Source organism: Pocillopora damicornis, chromosome 4 (genome assembly GCF_964200805.1).
Source record: "Pocillopora damicornis chromosome 4, jaPocDami1.2, whole genome shotgun sequence".
Lineage (NCBI taxonomy): Eukaryota > Metazoa > Cnidaria > Anthozoa > Scleractinia > Pocilloporidae > Pocillopora > Pocillopora damicornis.
In genome coordinates, this window is record NC_142673.1 from 5,162,678 (window position 1) to 5,182,987 (window position 20,310).

General features: G+C 40.1%; 1 protein-coding gene across 2 annotated transcripts; it reads left to right on the forward strand.

Moving 5' to 3' along the window:
- The first annotated feature begins 1,277 nt into the window (after positions 1-1,277).
- Positions 1,278-20,032, forward strand: LOC113677773 (uncharacterized). Of its 2 annotated transcripts, XM_089204571.1 has the most exons (11): positions 1,357-1,563; positions 3,704-3,963; positions 8,160-8,341; positions 9,171-9,419; positions 9,914-10,162; positions 10,832-11,051; positions 11,385-11,547; positions 12,016-12,171; positions 12,482-18,149; positions 18,441-19,043; positions 19,420-20,024. In XM_089204571.1, the coding sequence occupies exons 1-11, from the start codon at positions 1,376-1,378 to the stop codon at positions 19,801-19,803; spliced, it is 8,322 nt and encodes a 2,773-aa protein (XP_089060697.1). In that variant the 5' UTR covers positions 1,357-1,375; the 3' UTR covers positions 19,804-20,024. The 2 variants fall into 2 exon arrangements, with proteins under 2 accessions (XP_089060695.1, XP_089060697.1); XM_089204569.1 differs by lacking the exon at positions 3,704-3,963 and having other exon boundaries at positions 1,278-1,811; positions 19,420-20,032.
- The last annotated feature ends 278 nt before the right edge of the window (positions 20,033-20,310 follow it).

The following is a 20,310-nucleotide window of genomic DNA, read 5'->3' on the forward strand; positions in this document are numbered from 1 at the left end:
GGAGTCTCTGACATGAAGCTACACTATGAAAACACCTTTGGTGTAGTACTCACCAAGGCGTGAACTTGAAAACCGTCACTCTCTGTAGACTTAGAGCCTCGTGCAGTGTGAACTGCTAGCTCATAGGAATAAGTACATTTAGATTGTTGGAGAAATGACAGGCGCTTTTCGTTCGGATCTTTAGACGCTGTGACATTTGCACGGAAAGCCACAACGGAAAACTGCAGTAACAAGACGATCCAGCAGTGCCATTCCATGACAGCTGCCTTTTTTTGCACTGTTGTTTAAGTGATCAGAACGTGTCTAAGCGAGTAAAAGTTCTGACACCAAAGTAAATCTCGGACTTAATCTGTATTTAAACTCCACTGACACTTGTCTCCTGCGGCTATTTACGATGACTTGGGGTCATGCGGTCTTTGAACATCTATAAACTTGACCTGGAAACGTTTCTGCAGATTTCAGGACAAAAGTAATTGCTACTGTACCGCTGTTTGCATTCTGACTATATTGTGCAAAATAAAACTGTTTTTGCTTCATAACTGACTACAAGGTCAACTTTTCCTCAGTTGTATCCATGTCTAACTACATTGTGCAATATTTCTAAGTATTTTTTGATTATTGAAAAAGTTAACGAAATATGCAGACAGGGAAAAAAACAAACACTCCAGCTTTTTCTTTTTGTTTTGTCTGAGGAGGAAAACTTGCTTTGTTCAATGGCCTCTGGGAAAGAACTTCGAAAATAGAATCTGTCAAGTATTCGAAACAGCTTAAACACTGTTTAAAGAATTACATGTACGTAAGTAAATGAGGTCTTCCGCTAATTGTTTATTTGTTTGGCTGTGTTTCAATTTACATCCCGTAATCTCCTGTTGCATGTTATTTTGCCTTTATGTATGATGGAGATGCCTGATTCGTTTGAAAATGATTTTGTCCTGAATAAGACCCTTTACACCCTATCTTCAGTATGGGTATTGTACATACTGTTCTTCATTCAACCCCTATTGTCATGACAAATATTGACATTTTCAACTTCATCCTCACGCTTTCTTTTAATGAGACATAAGACGCGATGAATTGTTTTTGTGCACTATTTAAAAAAAATTAGAAAGATTTCAAAATGAAAATGGGCGAGTAAAATCTACCACTAATTGTTTATTTGTTTTCCAACTTTTCAATTTAAGCCCCGTAATCTGCCGCTCGTATTGCATGTAATTTTGCTTTTGTGTAACAATATAGCCTTTCTAGCTTTTACAAACAAAAAACTGATTGCGTGCAGCGACAAAGGAATACTCGATCACGCTTGCAGTAAAGTGCTCGCAGGAGGTCAAGGGGTCATATGTGAGTCTTCTCAACGAATGTTGTGCCTGAAACTTTTATGAAATATAACCCGGAAAAGAGGAAAGAGTTGCTCTTTTCAAGGCAAGGGAAAACCATCTTTGTGCGTAAGATGGCAAAAATAACGACTTTTCTAGTGTGGCTTTGCATTGTCATGTTATTTTCTGAAACCTGTTACGCATTTTGGAGTAGACGTCGCCGACGTCGCAGGCCGCCTCCACCTCCACCTTGTGTTCCCCGCAATTGCGTAGTTAGCCATTGGTCAAATTATGGCAGTTGTTCTTATCCTTGTGGTACAGGTGGTGTGCAATGGAAAACGCGCTATGTTAAAAAAGCTCAGAGCTGTGGCGGACAATGTCCGTATCATTTGAGAGAGTCAAAAGCGTGTAACGTAGGGCTTTGCGCAAATCATGGCCGACCCCACAGTACAGGTTGCAGTTGTAGAGCGGGATATACTGGAAAGTGTTGCCACAATGGTAAGTACCTTACGATCTTAGCGCAGCATTCAGAATGACCGGCTCATTTTTCCTCGTGGCCATGCAGAGAAGCAAAACATAATGAGAAATTCCTGATTAGGACAGTGATGTAGTTGTGAAATAGTTAAATTGATCTCTTCCTTTGAATTTGACCCAAGTTAAAATAGAAAAGGCACCGCCTTAATTTGGCTCTTTCTCTCGCTGCAATTTATTGACTGGGGTTAAAACCGCTAAGAGCCATCACTAATTTCAAATTCATCAAGACGTGAGAGAGAAAGAGTGCCTGCTGATTCTCTCACCAAAGAACTTAAAATGTTGGTCCAACTTAACTGAGTTATCTGCTGTTTTTTCCTCATAACTTACCATAGCATGGATTTGAGAACCGTCAGTTGCCGTAGACTTGGATCCTCGTGCAGTATGAACTGCCAGCTCGTAGGAATAGGTGCATTTGGAATGTTGGTCAAATGATAGTCTCTTTTCTTGAATTTTGTCTGATGCTGCAGCGTTTTCGTGAAAAGCTACGGCAGAAACTATAACTAACAGTACAGTCCAGCAGTGCCAATCCATGACGACTGCTTCCTTATGAACTGCTATTTAGCGGCTCGAGTCACCTTTGATGTTTCTTATACTCTGTTACTATGGCCAAACTTAAAGCATCCGGAATTGATTATCGAATTATACTATGCTGTTACGATGTCATGAGGTCAATTTTTTTTTCGGAATTTGTCGGAATAAAGAACTACTTAGGAAAAATTGGTTCATAGAATTATTGCGGAAATAGAGTCATCTTTTTTAGTAGCTCTGAAAAGTAGGAAATTTATTTTTAATTCTTTCGGAAACTGGTTTTCTTATCGTGGGCGCAGTGTTTAGAAATTTATTCAGTTCATTCAAGCTTCTGTCAATGTCGATACCACTAAGATATATCCTGAATGTAGGAAGGGATTTTTTTTTTTTTTAGCGGGAAATAATTTAAAACAACAAACAAAAGCTTTGAGATCAAATTAAACTTGCATATTCATGTACCCTTAAATAACATACGTCAGTTTGTCTGAAAGGACGTTATCTCTCGCGGATTGAATTTACTCCAAATGTGCTGTTACGATGTCATGGGTCACTCGGTAAACACGTTTCATATTATTTAAAATTGAATAACAACATGCTTTTCTAAATTTCTCTTACGAGAAAAGCAGTCGACCTCATCTTGTTAAGTACTGTTTGTATGATTTCAGTTTTGTTGCTGTTTGTGTGAAAATTAACTCTGACTTATCCGACGTCATTCAAATATTAGGAAATGTTGATACCAGAATAATGCCTCCCTCTTCTCTCTTGAAAGGACAATTTTATTTTAGCTCAGGATAACTCTAACCATCATGAAATCTTTTTAATTGAGGTCATCAGGTGCTGTTACAGCGATTTTTTAAGAGCAACTGAAACGTTACTGTACAACAAAATGCAAATTTTTCGGTGTTTTTTTGTTATGTTTTGTTTGTTTTCTTTTTTCCAACGTAGTATCGATTTAACCACGAAACAATTATTATTTGGTAATCGCTCTTAATCTTTTTAAAAACAAATTAGAAACCCAGCACTTGCGGTACCTAAGAAATAAAAAGTGCTTCCTTGTATCTGTTTTCAGCTGTTGATGCGATGTCATAGGTCACAGTTCTCGGCTTTAACATGAAAAAGGTGCGACTTCCCTTTACAAATTGCCTTAGAATATACGCCGCCTTGCATGCTCTGTCTTCATTTTGAGACTCTGTTGCTTGGAGAGCATTAAAGCTACCTTTCTTGCATAAAATGGTAAAAGTATCGACAATGTTTGTGTGGCTCTGTATCGCCATGCTTTTCATTGAATCCTGTCACTCATGGTGGGATAGGCGACGTCGTAGACGGAGTCCGCCGCGGCCGCCGCCTTGCGCCGATTGTAGAGTTAGCGGTTGGTCCAGCTGGGGTGGTTGTTCTTATCCTTGTGGGAATGGTGGTGTACAGTGGAGATCGCGCCATGTAACCATCTCTCAGAATCACTGCGGTTCATGTTCATATCATATGCGAGAATCAAAGCGGTGCAATATAGGGCTGTGTGCAAATTATGGCCGACCGCACAGTTCGGGCTGTTATTGCAGATTAGGATATACTGGAACGTGCTGCAAGGCTGGTGAGTTCTTAGTCTGCCTATATTTCTTCTCTGAACTAACCGTGAAAACGTCGTGATTTGTGCTAAATCTGTCGGTTAACTTTCCTCTGACTAAGGAGAAGTCCTTGTCGGCTTGAAATTGTGAGTCGGCCATGAGTGACTAAGACAGAATTTCTCCATACAGTATCAACACGATATCAAGCACACAAAGGATGAGAATATAGAAAAATATCAATCGATGGAACAGTTGATCCAATGCCAAAATCTCTGAGGTAACATCGTAAGAGTTGTATGGCAGAGAGTAAGGAGAATCACTATTGGGATCTTGAGAGTTAAAGGGTGATAACCTAATGATAACTTGAAAGAACGGAATCGTCTCTTTACTCGTCTTTCTTTAGCGGTTAGTGAAGCTTCTAACTGTCGTACAACGTGTTTTATCGAAAAAGCATTAGGGCGCATTTTGGTCGCAAATTAAGACACAATTGGTGAAAGCGGAACTTATAACTTCCCGGCTACACAAAACCATTTTCGTTTGCCTTTCGTACGGTAAACATTCAATGAGCACATCTATTATTTGTCTAGTTTGCTTGCTGAAACTTTTTTTTAACTAATGATGGAGATCCTTGATTCGTTTTGAAATGATTTTGTCCTCAGTTAGACCCTTTACAACCTATCTTCAGAATGCATATTGTACATACTGTTCATTATTCAATCCCTTTAGTATTGACAAGTACTGACATTTTCAACTTCATCCTGACGCTTTTTTTTTTTTTGAATTGAGACGCGATGAGTTTCTATTGTGCAATATTTTAAAAAAACTAGAAAGATTTCAAAAGGATAATGGGGGAGTGAAATCTCCCGCTATTTGTTTATTCGTTCCAATTTTTCAATTTAAGTACCATAATCTGCAGCTCTAAATGCATGTAACTTCTGATAGCGTGCAGCAACAGAGGAATACTTAATCACGCTTGCAATAAGGAGCCCGCAGGAAGTCAAGGGTTAAGTGTGAGTCTTCTGGACGAATGTTATGCCTGAAAATTTGATGAAATGTGCGTGGAAAAAGAGGATAACATTGGTTCTGTTTGAAGCAAGAGAAGATCAATTTTGTGCTTAAGATGGCAAAAATAACGACTTTTCTATTGTGGGTTTGCATTGTTACGTTACTTACTGAAACCTGTTGCGCATTTTGTAGTAGACGTCACTGAAGTTAATGAACGTGATCTAGTAATGAAATGGTGAACTCGATCTTTTCAAGCTCGTAGGCCTAGGTGCATTTAGGAGTGTTGGTAAAATGTCGGTAACTTTTCTCGAATTTCACACCGAAAATAACTTAAAATATTGCTCTAACTACACTACGTTATCAGCTGTTTTATCCTGGTAACTTAAAATGGGATGAATTTGAAAACCGTCTCTTTCGGTAGACTTGGAGCCTCGTGCAGTGTGCACTGCCAGCTCGTAGGAATAGGCTCATTTGGAATGTTGGTAAAATGAGTCTCTTTTCTTGAATTTTTTCCGATGCTTTGGTTTTTCGTATAAAGCTACAGCAAAACTATTCGACCGTATTCTGTTACTATGGCCAAACTTAAAGCATCCGCAATTTAATAATGAGTTACTCTCCTCTGCAACGATGTCTTGGGGTCAAATCTATTTTTTTTTTTCCGATATGTGTGATATTAAGGCGGTAATTCTTAGTAACAAGATAGTGCAATAATATTATAGTAGAAATAAAGTTTTCGCTTTTATTTCTTTGCCCTTTGAACAGTGAGAAATTTCCTTTTGTTTGATATGGAAGTTGGCTACTTTATCCAAGGTGCTGTTTCTAGAAATATCATTGTCTCAGTTCTAGCAGATGTGTGTGCCTTGTAGTGCATTGTGGCTTGTGGTTTGCGATGTTGATAACACGACGATATGTCCTTCATTTTCTTCTTGGTTAGAAGTGTTGTAGCAGGAAATGATTTCAAACAACAAACAATAGCTTCGAGATCAAATTTAACTCGGTTTATCATGTGATAATTAGTTTAATAAGCCTGTTAATCACATCAACACTGATTAAGCTGCCAGCTTAATCCCGATCACGCTGCAACGATTGCATGGGTCACACTGTGAACAGGCTTCATAATCTTTAAAATAAATAACAACATGCTTTTTTAAAATTACCCTCAAGAGATAAGCAGTCGATCCCATTTTGCTAGGGACTGTTTCTTTTTTTTAATGAATTTGATGAATTCAGTTGTGTTGATATCTGTGCGTTAACTGCATTTACTTAACGATGTCATAGGTTACGCTGGTACGTTGGTGCATCCTCCAGGAAATGAATAACAACATGCCCTTCTCAAATTTCTCGTCAAAAAATACTTAGGCCAGGAAAACTGTCCTTTTGTAAAAATATTTTTAAACTGGCTCTCTCTCCAATTTCTAAATAGCTAAATGTAAATGCAGAATTGCTAATCCATGACAGTTACTTCCTTTTGAGCTGTTATTAGGGACACACCACAACTGTAATAGCAACAAGAAAGCGGTGAGACAAGAGAATCAATGAGCAGAACAGTAACAGCATGAGCGTTTAAATCTTTGAGCTTTTCCAAATTGCCTTCTGAAAAATAACTATTGGAATCACTAAAATGGTCAAGAGACTGGAACCCAATTGCGAATTATTTATTTTATCATAGTCAAACCTGTATTTAGCGGTCACCCACCGGAAATGAAATGACCAATAAATTACCCAAAAAATAATTGCTGAAAAATATCACTAACATTGATTTTAGAAGATAAAAGTGGATTTTATTTTACTCGATAGATTATTCTTAGTTCTATTTGAGTGGTTTTACTTCAAGTGAATGTTCGGCGCGTGTAGAAAAAAAGTGACCACGACCGCATAATTGAGGTGACCGTTTAAAGGAGATGAAATAACAGTAATTACAGGATAAAAATGTCGGAACTTCGACCGCTTAATACGGGGTGATTGCTTTAATATGCTGCCGCTTAATAAAGGTTCGCCTGTATCAGTAGAATTTAAAGCTCTTCCCATCTATTATTCCGAGGATGACGTCTAGCGCCGCAAGAGACGGTAAACATTCCGCCATTGGTGAAACTCTTAAAGAAAATTCATTTTATTCTAATCCATGTTTTCCTCGGCGTTGCCCTCCTGTCCACGTGAGGTCCTCAATAAGCTTAATGAGTTCTTTTCCGAAAACTTAGAACTTCTGTAGCACTTTCCGCTATTTCGATGTCGTAAGGTCATTTCCGTTTATTATTTTTTGATTATTATTTTTGGCAGCATAGATTGACGATTGGATATATGACAGTAAATCCAGCAGAGCCAAGGAGATAGTAGATGCTTATAACTCTGCGGGGTTAAGGGGTCCAAGGAAGACAGAACCTCAATAGATAAGTCTGAACAGCTCCGTGCAAACCTTCGCTGGGTGAAAATTTAGGAAAAATTTCGATTAAAAGTGCTCCCTGTTTTTCTCTAGCTTTTGCAGCATACGCTCATTAGTGAGCTAAAGCGTTTAACGATTACGGATTCCACACAATTTAATTTTCTTTTCCTTTCTTCATGGAACAAATAAAGGCGGTAAATACTAAGCATCGTGTCATCATCTGCTGCTACTAAATCATGAGGTCGAATCGATTTTGTCTGGAATTACGGTCATAATACCACTTCATGGGAGCAGATTATTGATGTTAGTGTTTCGAAGAAATACAAAGAAACTTCGGTGCTGGATTTAAAATCTTTAATGATGAGATTGTTCTCTAGCTTGCACAAAAAAATTGCGCCTCTGTCTTTTGTTCGCGAACGTAACGCTCTGGTTGCTCGATTTGCCATGCACTCACACCTCTGGATTGAAGTGAAATTCTCCTTCCCTGAGTTGTGATGGTGTTTTTTTTTTTAAGGGAAATCATCTTTGAATGACCACAGATTTCTTATTCTTTCAGAAAATTCATCCTATTTTCGTACACGAGGACGAACTTTCTACATCTTGTACCTGCGAAATGTACAATTGCATCAATAAGCAGTGATTCATAGACTGATTGCTTTCTTTTAGCCATCTTTGTGAAGCTTAAATAGGCTTTAAATATGCGTTTATCTCATTAGCTTAGTATTCAACACCGATTTTCCAAAATAAATTTCCTCGGCAATTCTTTTTTTGGTTCTTAAATAAGCGACTCATTTAGAACAAAACATAAACTAATGTTAAATATCTTTTTCTCATCAGATGTCAACGAGTGTAACTCAAACCCATGCCAACATGTCTGCCATAACACTTATGGAAGTTTTACTTGCCAATGTCACCCATGCTATACAAAACTTGGCCGCCAATGTGAGCTGAGGCAGTGTCAAATAAATGGTCATCAGTGCTTTTCATACGGGACTATAAATCCATCCAATTCTTGCCAGGTAATGATCTTTCAAAGCTTATCAATATTAACGTATAAAGGTATATGTAACTTACGTATAGATACGATGCCTTTCAGGTAAATTTCTTTCCTTTTTTTACTGGAGCCCGATTGCTATATGTTGATTTTATAATTACCAGAGAGCAAGAGGGCCTTAAACACAGGTCTCACCTTTTACCTGGTACGTAGAGTATCAGCGAGTTGCAAGCTAGAAATCTTCATAAGTCGGAATTCGAATACATCTTTCAGTAACGTACTATAAAACACTTTTCAACTGATTGACCTGTAGCTAAAACTAAAAGTATTCACGAAGGCCATTCAAAACGAAGTGAGATGTCATTCATAACAAATTATGTACTATATTTTGAAGTTCTTTTGTCAAACCCAGTTTAAAACTTTTTTTCATAAAGTTGCTGGCAATGGTGTTCGTCGACTTCGAATTTAGCACGATGAAAATATAAGTTAGTGATAACTTGAGACCCCGGGAAATTAAGTTTTTTGTTAGTTTTCTGAAGCTGATTTTCATTTAGTTTAACCTGGTTTAACTAAACATCTTTGCTGGTGTGAAGGGAGCATAAGTAGTGATAGGCTGAAGTCTTGGATCTCAAGTCTTGGATCTCAAGTCTTGGATCTGAAGAGGGTGGGACGAGTTTTATAGACCGATCACAGAGCGAAGTACAGCAACACTGAGCACAACAATGCAGAATTTATAAATATAATAACCATGCCTTAGGCAAACCAGGGAGAAATATTGGAAATTACTTACTGCACGAAAAAGCTGATTTGCTTTTAAGTTGACAATGACCTTCGCACCTTCTTTATCAATTCAGAAATGCCATACTTCCAAGCAAAAATCATGGACCAATGATGATTCTTTGCCATGCAATGATGGCGTTGCTTGTACTAGAAACGACCACTGCTCCAATGGAAGATGTATTGGTACTCCATTCTCATGCCTATCATGTGAAGAGTGTTACAACGATGCATGCCGCATCAAGCCTGGACACTGTATTATCATCGTGGCAGGAGTGAGAACCTGTTTTGCTCATGGCGAACTGAGGCCAGGATATCCATGCCAGGTAATTGTGGTGTCAGTGAATTATCATATATAATAAAGCCAAAGGAGTCAATCGCAGCCGATTTTTTTTTTATCAGATTCATATGGAGTACAGTAATTTATCCTCATTAGTTGAGGCTAAGGTGATGACAAAAGCAAGCAATCTGGATACTACGTTTTGACTCGCAATGAAACATTTCAGACGCTATTAACCTACACAAAGTGCATTGCTCTGTAATCATACCCAGGCATGAAAAATCATCACATCTCACATATGCATGGTTTGATAGCCAGAGGGTGTCACAAATGTGAGCAAGACACAATAATTTGCGATTCCTGTTTTGTTTGCTAGACCAGAAAAAGGTTATAATTTGCATAACAGTGGATTATATAAATTTCCCTTTTTGTATTTTTGCTAGATGAGTTGAGTTTACAATCTGAATGAAACGGACCATTGAATATTGCAGCTAAGAGGAAATGTCATTCATAAGAATAAGTAAACGTTATTTATTTCAGCAATGTGACAGCAATAACATAAACAAGTGGACTATCAACAACAACCTGCCATGCAGTGACAACAACATGAAGACCAAGGACGACCACTGTGTGACTGGAATATGTGTGGGTACATTCTACAATTGTCCCTCATGTGAAGCACATGATGGCAGTGGCTGTCCCATTAAACCCGGTTATTGTGTCATACAGCACCGTGGCCAAAAGACATGCTTTGCTCGGAATCAGTATAAACCTGGAAATCCATGTCAGGTGTGTAGTGACTCAAAACAGTACCTTTTAAGTTTCAAACTTGAGGGATATCGATTGACAATTATCACTAAATGTTCCCCTAGATTTAATTAGGCCGTGCTGGGTCTCGTGACGCACCTTGACCAATAGCGTGCGAACGTTATTTCCTGGATTACGATAATAGCGGTTTTGTTTGGCCTTTAATTGACAACTAGCCTACCTCTTTAATCCATTCAAAGAGAAGTGCAGCAGTTCCTTTTGTATTCAACTTCTCTTCTTCTATAAAATCGCTGATTAAGGCCTTTTTGGGAAACTAAAGTAATCTACAATTGCATTGTTTTTGGTTTGATTTTTCTAAAAACTAACCTCACCCTCTTAAATGTTACACCTTGCAATTGCTCACTATGTTTTCCCGTGCCTAAAATCCCATTGATCGCTTTTTAAATTTGGCATTGTTTTGATGGTCCATGTTATCCGTTTTGTTACTGTTTGAGCCAATCATCGAAATTCGTTCTAGAGGAGACATTTTCCATACTTAGAGGCTAGTGCGAAACCAACGATACCTCAATGTAATTGTAACCGTTTTGAAGTCAGCTTATATAACTATCTATTTCCATTTTGCAGTAGCTGACTTTAGTATTTTATTAAATTATGCTATGATATTTTCTCAATCTTTTCTTTCAATTTTAGTGGTGTAATCCAGGAGGCAACAACAACGCATGGTCAAATCGAGATGGTATGGCATGTGATGATGGGAATAGGTGCACCCGTGGAGACAAATGCATCGGCGGCCAGTGCAGTGGCATTCCTTTCACTTGCAACTCCCTTTGTCAATTCTGTAATGGCACCAGCTGCACCCTGAAAACTGGATTTGGATTGGTGAATAAAACGTGCATGTGCAAAATAGCAGGTAACTGATACACTCTTTGGCAGTAACAGGTTCCTTTAAGCTCTTTCGATGGTTTGCTGGTTATGTTGATTGAATGAGTTTCAACTTTTGAGTTGGCTCTCACCCAAACAAACTCCTTGTCTACAATTTTTAAAATTTTATTTCAAACCATGGACTTTGATAAGAAAATCGTTTGTTGACAACACGAGAACCATCAGCAAATCTAGTTCTGCTGCAGAGCAGAATGTAAAATTTGGTTTTCAACTTTTTCTTCAAAGAATTCAGAATCCAATATTCTGTAACATTACTTTAGTTTTGAGTGACGTTCCTATGTCGATACTTTACCTCCCTTAGACAGAGACTATAGTCACCAAGCCGTAAATCCATCAAATCAGTGTCAGTGGTGTGACCTGTATGATACGGTAGCTCGTGCCAACAGCGCTTGGAGTAATCGTCCAGCGGTGCCTTGCGACGATGGAAACAAATGCACAATGCAAGATACGTGTAACGCTGGCAGGTGCGGTATTTCAAATCTCGCTTGTCAAATTGTTTATTCATCGAATTCGAAATAATGCCCTCTTGTCTTTCCCTGGTTCAACGTTAGCGCATTCACTTCATAATTATTACTTGTGGAAGGGATTATATTTTGCTACTGGTATCCCTCTGAAACTGGGGGATTCCATTACCTGGCATGAAATCATGTCTTTTTGATTTGGATGTCGCAGATGCAAGCCTAATTTTAAGTCTGACCTATAATTTACAATGTTTGTTTTTTTGTTTGCCTGTTTGTTTGTTTTGTTTATTTTAATTTCCATTGAGCCTTTTCTTTGTAGATGGGCATATTTCAGTTTCATTCTTAGTCAACGTTTGAATTCTTATTGATACTCGTGCTCTAGTAAAACTGAGCTTCAGACTGAAGATTCGCCGCACAGGTTGATAGCGACTGTAATAAAACAGTTCAGTAACTTATTTGTTGCCCTTCCAGGTGTGCAGGTCTGGGATACTCTTGTCACTCGTCTCAACCAACACCAAGTTGTATTAAGGCCTCTGAATGTGTTGGGGATGGCACTTGCAGGCCTTCACTGAAGTCAAATAGAACCATTTGTCGACCTGCTCTTGACGCTTGTGATCAACCAGAGAGGTAAGATAAAAGATTTACATGCACATAAACTGTCATTTTTACGAGACTGATTGCAGTATCTTGGCTAGTACAAGGAGGAAATTTATTCAAACATGTATGGAAGAATAGAGCTCTGTGGAGGTTGAAACAAAAATATGCAACTCGAGAAATGAAAGGCTATTTCAAAGATTTGCTCAAACGTGTAAAGCAACTCTCCTCTTTTTAAGCAGAAAGGATAGCAGACAGGAGAACTCATTTGCGCAACAACGACCTCTTCATGTTTAGTTCCTGTTGAAATTTCAGATTTTTTATCACGGTCTTTGTTCATAAGGTGTGATGGTATCCTTGGAAGCTGCCCTGGAATAGTGAGAGATGGCATTTTCATTAAAATTGGCGAGGTGCAAATTGTCGATTCAAAGCAACAATCGCCAATTCAGTACCAATATATCACAGACAGACTTTTTCTGAAGATTTCCGGCTTTTCATCGACGTGTGGTAGCATCTCTCTCAGATGGTCCTTACTGTTGGGCTCGTCACCTTGTTCTTTTAATGCAAATATAAGCGGAACTTTAAAAAGTAACAACGAATATCAAACTGTTAGAGGACTAAGCCTCCAAGATATGACATCTTATAAAATATTCATAAGGGCATCCGACTTGAGAGGGAAAATTTACCAACCAGTCTGCAGTAAAGCCGTAGTTATAGATACCTCAAAGCCACAAGGTGGATGGGTCCACGATGGACCTCGAGCCGACCTAAGTTATCAAGCTTCTGAATTCCTGCAAGTGAACTGGGGGGGAGTACAGGCAAGACACGGCGTCAGCAAGTATGAATGGAAAGTTCTTGTTACCTTATTGGTCACAAACAAAACCATCGAGCTAATGCCGTTTACTACAGCAAACCTCAATACTAACGCACAAAGGGGTTTCGACAACATGGAAGATGGTTCCAAAGTAACATTTATCATCAGAGTCTTCACCAAAGCGGGCCTGTTTTCGGAACTCACAAGCGATGGAGTTATAATTGACACATCAGCGCCTATTGCGGGGAAGGTAAATGACGGTAACCAAATTGGCAGGGATTTAAAGTACGCCAACTGGACGAGCACATTCATCGCAAACTGGGAACAGTTCACCGATCCACATTCTCCCATAGCACGCTACACGTTGGCGGTTCAGCGAGAAGGTACCGGTCTCATAACCACTTTTAAGGCCACAGCCCAGGACCGTTCGTCCACAGTGGATAACGTGAATCTTGTTTCCAAGGAAAGCTACTGCGCAGTTGTCAGAGGCTACAACGAAGCTGGTCTGTACAGCCAAGTAAAGTCTGACTGTTTACTAATAGACCATGATGCCCCACACGCCGGCGCTGTCAACGATGGGCACTTCAGTGACATTGACTATCAATCAGACAATACCATGATCGCGGCAAACTGGCATGGCTTCACAGACGGGCACAAAGGAAGCGGCATCTCGGAGTACAAGTACAAAGTTATGGGTAGCAGTGGTAGCACCATCATTCCCTGGACATCAGCAGGAAATTCAACGAACATAACCCATAATGGGCTGACTTTGAGTAATAGCATAAAGTACTTCGTTATTGTGAAGGCAATCGATGCAGTTGGTCTGAGCGTTGACGTGACTTCGGATGGCTTTAACGTGGATACAACACATCCAGTGTTTACAGGAAAAATTACAGTAACTGGTAAGGATGACGTTCTTAATGGCACCCCTTGTGTCTACATACCAAGTATATTGTCAGTGAGAGTGAAGTGGTTGGGTTTTTCCGATGCTCATAGTGGTCTCAAGAGTTACCTTTGGGCCATTGTTCCCTCGGATAGTACACCAATGGACTCTGACTTCAAAATTGTGCCAGGACCTAATTTGCCAACGTCTGCAAGTTTCAGTGGCTTGGCGTTGACTCAAGGAAAAGGTTACGTTTTCATCATAAGGGCTTACAATGGAGCAAATAGATTTAAAGATGCCCGCTCGGTACTCATCGTACCTGACTCCACCCCCCCTTCCCCTGGATATCTGTTCGATGGACCTAATCCCCAGATAGATGTTGACTATCAGGCTGATTTGAGACATGTTTATGCTTCCTGGACAAAGTTCCCAGAGCCGCACACTGAAGTCAAACAGTACTATCTCGCAGTAGGAAGCTGTATGACAGGAAACTATCACGTTACTGGTAACACATTCATCGAAGTTACCCCTTCAACAACAACTTCATTCGTGTTAGCCAATGTTTCGCTGACGAATGGCCAGAAGTACTGTGTAAAACTCAAGGCTGAAAACAAAGCAGGGTTAGTGAGTTTGGAAGTATCTTCAGATGGTTTCATCGCTGATGCGACGCCTCCAAGTGCACGTAAGGCTCAAGTTCGTGATGGAAACACTGGTTCAGATCTTGATTTTCAGGAGAGTAACACAACGTTATCGTCTCAGTGGGACGAGTTTGCAGATCCAGAGTCTGGAATTGAGCGTTATGAGTATGGAGTGAGCAGAAATCGTGCAGGTGTACCCAATATTCTCCCGTTTCAAAACGTTGGAATGAACACTTCGGCTGCTATGACCGGCCTCACACTTACAGATGGTGTCTATTATGTTCTTGTCTGTGCCTTGAACAAAGCCGGACTTCGTAAATGCATAAGTTCTGACGGAGTCCTAATTGACCTTTCCCTTCCAAGCCATGGTGTAGTGCATGATGGGATCATGGCACCTGATAGGAATTATCAGTCCTCTCTAACAAGTATTGCTGCAAACTGGGAAGGAATCTGGGATTTAGACAGCGGAATTGAGAAATTTGAATGGAGTATCGGCACTAGCAATCATGACAAAACCAGTGTTCTAAACTACACCGATGTTGGTCTCTCAACACACGTCAGAAGTCACGGAAATCTAAACTTGATCAGTGGTAAAAAATATTATGTGCACTTGAAGGTCACAAATCAGGCGGGACTTGTTAGAGAACTTTCTTCAGATGGTATTGTTGCAGATGGGACTCCACCAATCCCTAGCGCAATTTACCCAGGCTCTGGGTCTAATAGTAAGTGGAACTACAACGATCAGGAGCAAGTCTTCTATTCTGATGATACGTCTGCCTTTCATGTTTATTGGGACGAATTTTCTGAGCCTGAGAGTGAAATTTGGTACTACAAATGGGCTATAGGTACAAGCAAGTGTGGGACTCAAGTCCAACCGCTTATAAACATCGGGCAATCAAACTACGTCAACAGTACAAAGACAGACTTGGTTTTTAGATCTGGAGTGAAATATTTTGTCACTGTGACGGCCAGGAACCGAGGTGGTCTTGTCTCACAATCGTGCTCTGATGCATTCATCTTTGACAGAACGCCGCCTCAGTCAGGAAAAGTCAATTTCGAAGAAGCGTCAAGTAAAACTGCAAATAAAACGTTTCTCAGCAACATTAACGTCTCCATGTCGTGGGAAGGATTTACAGATCAGGAGAGTGGTATAAGAGCGTGCAAAGTTTCAGTACTTGACGGTGCTGGAAAAGCATTATTCACCACATCATCCAATGCCTCCTCAGGTAATCTTACGATACCCGGTAATATTACGCTTCATCGTGGTGAATACACTGCCCATGTAAAGTGCATCAACAATGCTGGTCTTTTTTCTATGTCCTCTGCGTTATTTGTGATAGACAATACACCACCCTTTTCAAAAGGCCCTATTGTAGCAGGTGTATCACCTTACGGGTTTTTCCAGTATCAGTCTGACAACACTTCGATTACTGCGTCATGGCCCCCGTTTGCAGACGACGAAAGTAATGTAGAGAGCTACTTCTGTGCGATCGGCAGCGAACCATACAAAGACGATATTATTCCTTTTAAAAATGTTGGATTAGCCACTGAGTTAACGGAGACGAACCTCAGATTATCTCATGGAGAAACATATTTCATCACAGTAATATCACGAAACCAGGCCGGGCTAAGTTCTAATATTACGTCGCTTGGTCTCAAGATAGATACATCACAACCACTTGCCGAGAGCAAAGATGTAAAAGATGGCAAATATGACGAAGATATCGATTTCTTCTCATCTGGTATGGAATTTTCAGGTCGGTGGGAAGATATTACAGATCCTGAAAGTGGCATTTCAGAGAGTAAGTACTGTGTAGGGACTAGCCCCTACGGTTGCCAGATTAAAGCAATGACATACACTGGCAAGAACAAGTCTTTTGTTTGCCCAGAATGTGTCGCAAAAGAGGGAGAAAGGGTTTTTGTGACAGTCTGCGTAACCAATGGGGCCGGTCTATCGAAAACAGTTTCTTCAGATGGAATGCTTTTCGATAGCACTCCTCCCTCAATTGACGGTGTTATTGACGGAAGCCAAATAGCAGGAATGGACTCCTTTGCTGTTCTTGAGAACTGGAACGTTTCTGTGTCTTGCTTAGGCGTGGAAGACCCTGAAAGTGGCGTGCAGTCATGTATTTGGACCATTAAAGATATCAATGACGTTGTTCGGTTCGAGAAGAATATTACGAGCAACTCTATTTCCTTGGAGAAAATTGTTTTCACAGACAGTAAGACATACAGAGATCTTGGCATTGACAAGAGCATTACACACTTTAATGTATTGACTTGCTGGAATAAAGCGAAGATGCAGGCCACTGCACGGTCTGATGGCTTCCATGTAAAAACCGTTTGGCCTGTTCCTGGTCGCGTTCGAGACGGTGTGGTAATGGGGACAGACCTCGATTACCTCAACAATACAAAAGTAATAGGTGCCAACTGGGACCCATTTGTTTCTGACATTAAAGATCCTGTTGTTAGTTACGAGATAGCCATCGGGACAAGTCCGGGCAGAGAAGATATCCTCTCTTATCTAAACATTGGCCTAAAGAGGATCATAGAAAAAGACTTGGCACCAGAAATTCCTGTCATAGATGTATTAAAGAGTGGTGTAAAATATTATGTAACCGTACGAGGCACAACTTTGAGTGGCCTTAGCTCAGTGGAACATTCCGATGGATTTACTGTAGATCCCAGCCCACCACTGAAGGCTGAAGTTTCAGTGTCACACACAGTTGTCGATCAAGAGACGCAAATGGTTGAAATAAGCGTTTCTTGGAGTGGCGTTAAAGATCACGAAAGTGGAATACGTAGCAGTGCATACTGTTTGCAGACGAATCCTCAAACTTGTGGAAGTGGCCCAGTTCTAGCAGGCCTATCTTTACAAGGTGCTATTGGACCTTTCAGACCTGATTCCTGGGGAGAATATTACGTAACGGTTGTTATTGAAAATCGGGCTGGCCTGCGTACGGTGATGTCATCGAAAAAGCTCACATTCGACGCTACACCCCCATCAAAGGGCACTGTTATTGATGGAATAAGCATGGATATCGATTTTGTGAATTCCATGAATGCCTTGTCGGTTGCATGGAGAGGCATCGACGATGAAGAGTCTGGTGTGGTTAGCTGCTCTTGGGCAATTGTCGAGCAGACACCCTCAGATGACAGGTCCTTATTTGGAAATGAAACTCTGGTGTTCACGACAGCAGTAGATAGCGAAGGGAACCTTACACAGGCAAATCTTAGCCTTGTTCCAGGAGCTCGATACATCAGTGAAATCACGTGCACAAATGGTGATGGTTTCAGAAGTACTTCTTCGTCTGATGGTGTTATCGTAGATTTTACCCCACCCAAGGCTGGACTTGTCTACGATGGTTCATCTCTTCTTGCTGACGTTGGCTATCAGTCATCAACGAGCTCGGTAGAAGCAGTATGGACTCCCTTCGAGGATCAAGAGAGTGGAGTCGTGGAATACTGTTGGGCTATAGGAACGGTCCCTGAGGCTACAGACGCCATGAATTTTACAACCGTCGGAAAAAAGCTATCCGCGAAGGCAATGCATTTGTCGTTATCTCATGGTGTACGGTATTACGTCACAGTGCAAGCTAAAAATGGAGCTGGAATGTCATCACATATTTCCTCTGATGGCTTCGAAGTCGACGCCACTCCTCCTGAACTAACAGAGGTAAAATTATCCTAAAAAGTGTTTGTTTGCTTTTCGTATTTTAATTTAGGGCCCCTTACATTCACTGGACTGAGCGATTATCTTAGCTTCGTTAGATGCGGGTTCATTCAAAGCACGTCACCATTTAAGAGGTAATGTGAGATGCGTTGAAGTACGATACATTAAACTGAACATACAGTTACCTGCTCTCGCAGACCTGCAACTCCCAGACAGTAAGCACATAGGTTCTTTCTGCAATTTCTACAATTCCCCGTAAATTTACATATCTGTGCGTTATAACTTTCCGCCAAGGTCACAACGGGCTTAAGCCCTTGGATTGGTCCTTCAAGGAATCTGCACGCGTCATGGAAATCACAGGACCAAGAGAGTGAAATAAGCCGAACTGAATTTTGCGTTGGAACACTGCCTGTAGGATGTCAAATAAAGTATATGACAGAAATTGCTGCAAATTCAACCCAAGTGTCGTGTACAGACTGCCATGTAACTAATAATGGAACTTACTATATTAGCATCAGAGTAACAAACGGTGCTGGCCTTTTCACCGTGATGACAACAACTGGAGTGACAGTTGATTTGACAGCCCCTTACCTCGGCGAAATAGTACCTCAGTTTTATGTAACATCTTGCACTTCAAACTGTACTCTATTGTTGAATATCACCAGTGTCGAAGATGGTGAAAGTGGTATCAGACTATGTAGCTTTGCAATAAGAAACAGCACTGACTTTTTGACGGACTTTATTGGCAATGGCTTGAGTATGATTGTAAAGGCCACTGGTCTTCTGTTAGTCCCAGGCCAAAGTTATTTCACATCGGTACGATGTGAAAACAACGTTGGACTTATTGCAGAGAGTCTATCGTCTGCAGTGATTGTTGATGATACTCCGCCGTCAAAGGTATGAGTTAATTGTTAGGAAGGGTGGTAGGGACTTTTTTTTTTTAACGAGCACAAATTTCCAAAATAACAATCTTCCGTAAATTCTTGACACCACTGAAAGAGAAACATTTTATAAACGAAAATGCACTTTAAATTACCTCAGGCTCTCTTGTTAAAAAAAAGTAGGAAGAAAAAAAATAATGCGCTTAAGCTCAGCGAGTAATAAAGACAACAACTTGGTGAATTATTTTCAATGGTTACGCTGTAAATAGCTCCTGATTTTATATAAGCCCAACCTGTATTTATCATTGCATGGACCAAAAAATAAGCCCTATTTCGCAAGTCAATGAAGTTTTAGTGGACACAACTGAATGCAATTTTTTTTTACTCCGCAGGGCTCGGTAATCGTGAGTGACGATCGTACCCATGACGTTTTTGGCCTACACTCCAGTTGTCACCTATTTAACAAAACAATGCGCGTTCACTGGTTCGGCTTTAATGATCTCGAATCTGAAGTCAGTGGATTTCGGGTAGCAGTTGGTAAACATCCAAATGCCACAGACGTATTACAATTCCAAGATGTTGGCTTGGTAACAAACATTACACTTCCTTTGTCTAACATTAGCGTGTTGTTTGATGGTGACATTGTTTATGTTACAGTTGAGTCACGCAATCCTGCTGGTTTGATTACCCAAAGTGCTTCCCCGCCGACAAGACTGGTTTCAGTTGATAACGAAGAGTACCTAGAACAAGGAGACTTCTACTGTTTAGATTTTTGAACATTTGATCAACCAGTAACGTGTATTTAGTTTCTAACGTGATACGCGCCAACTTATTAGAGATTAAATAAGTTAAAGATTTCTTGAAGCCCTCGGATTTACTGAATTTTTGTTCTCATTTTTATAAAACACCAGAGTGTCATCATAAGACTACAATCAAATTAGACCATCATATTAGAAATAATTGTCGTTTGGATTTTTATGTAATAAATAACACAAAAGAGAAAAAGGCAGTAGTTTCTGTACATTTTTGAGGGATATGTTTGAGATCACTATCAAACCTCAAGGACTAAAAGCAATGGAAAAGTGGCGAACAAATTAGTCATTCAGTGGCTTTGCATATATGTTTTTTCTTCTTTTTGTTTGTTTGTCTTTGTTTTGGTTTTTGTTTTTGTTTGTTTGTTTTTTTTTTCAACTTCAACATTCGTAATCGTCTCTTATGATATGGATGATATGAAATACACCTTAGGATAAAGATTTGACGGTTTGAACGAACAAACTGTAGAA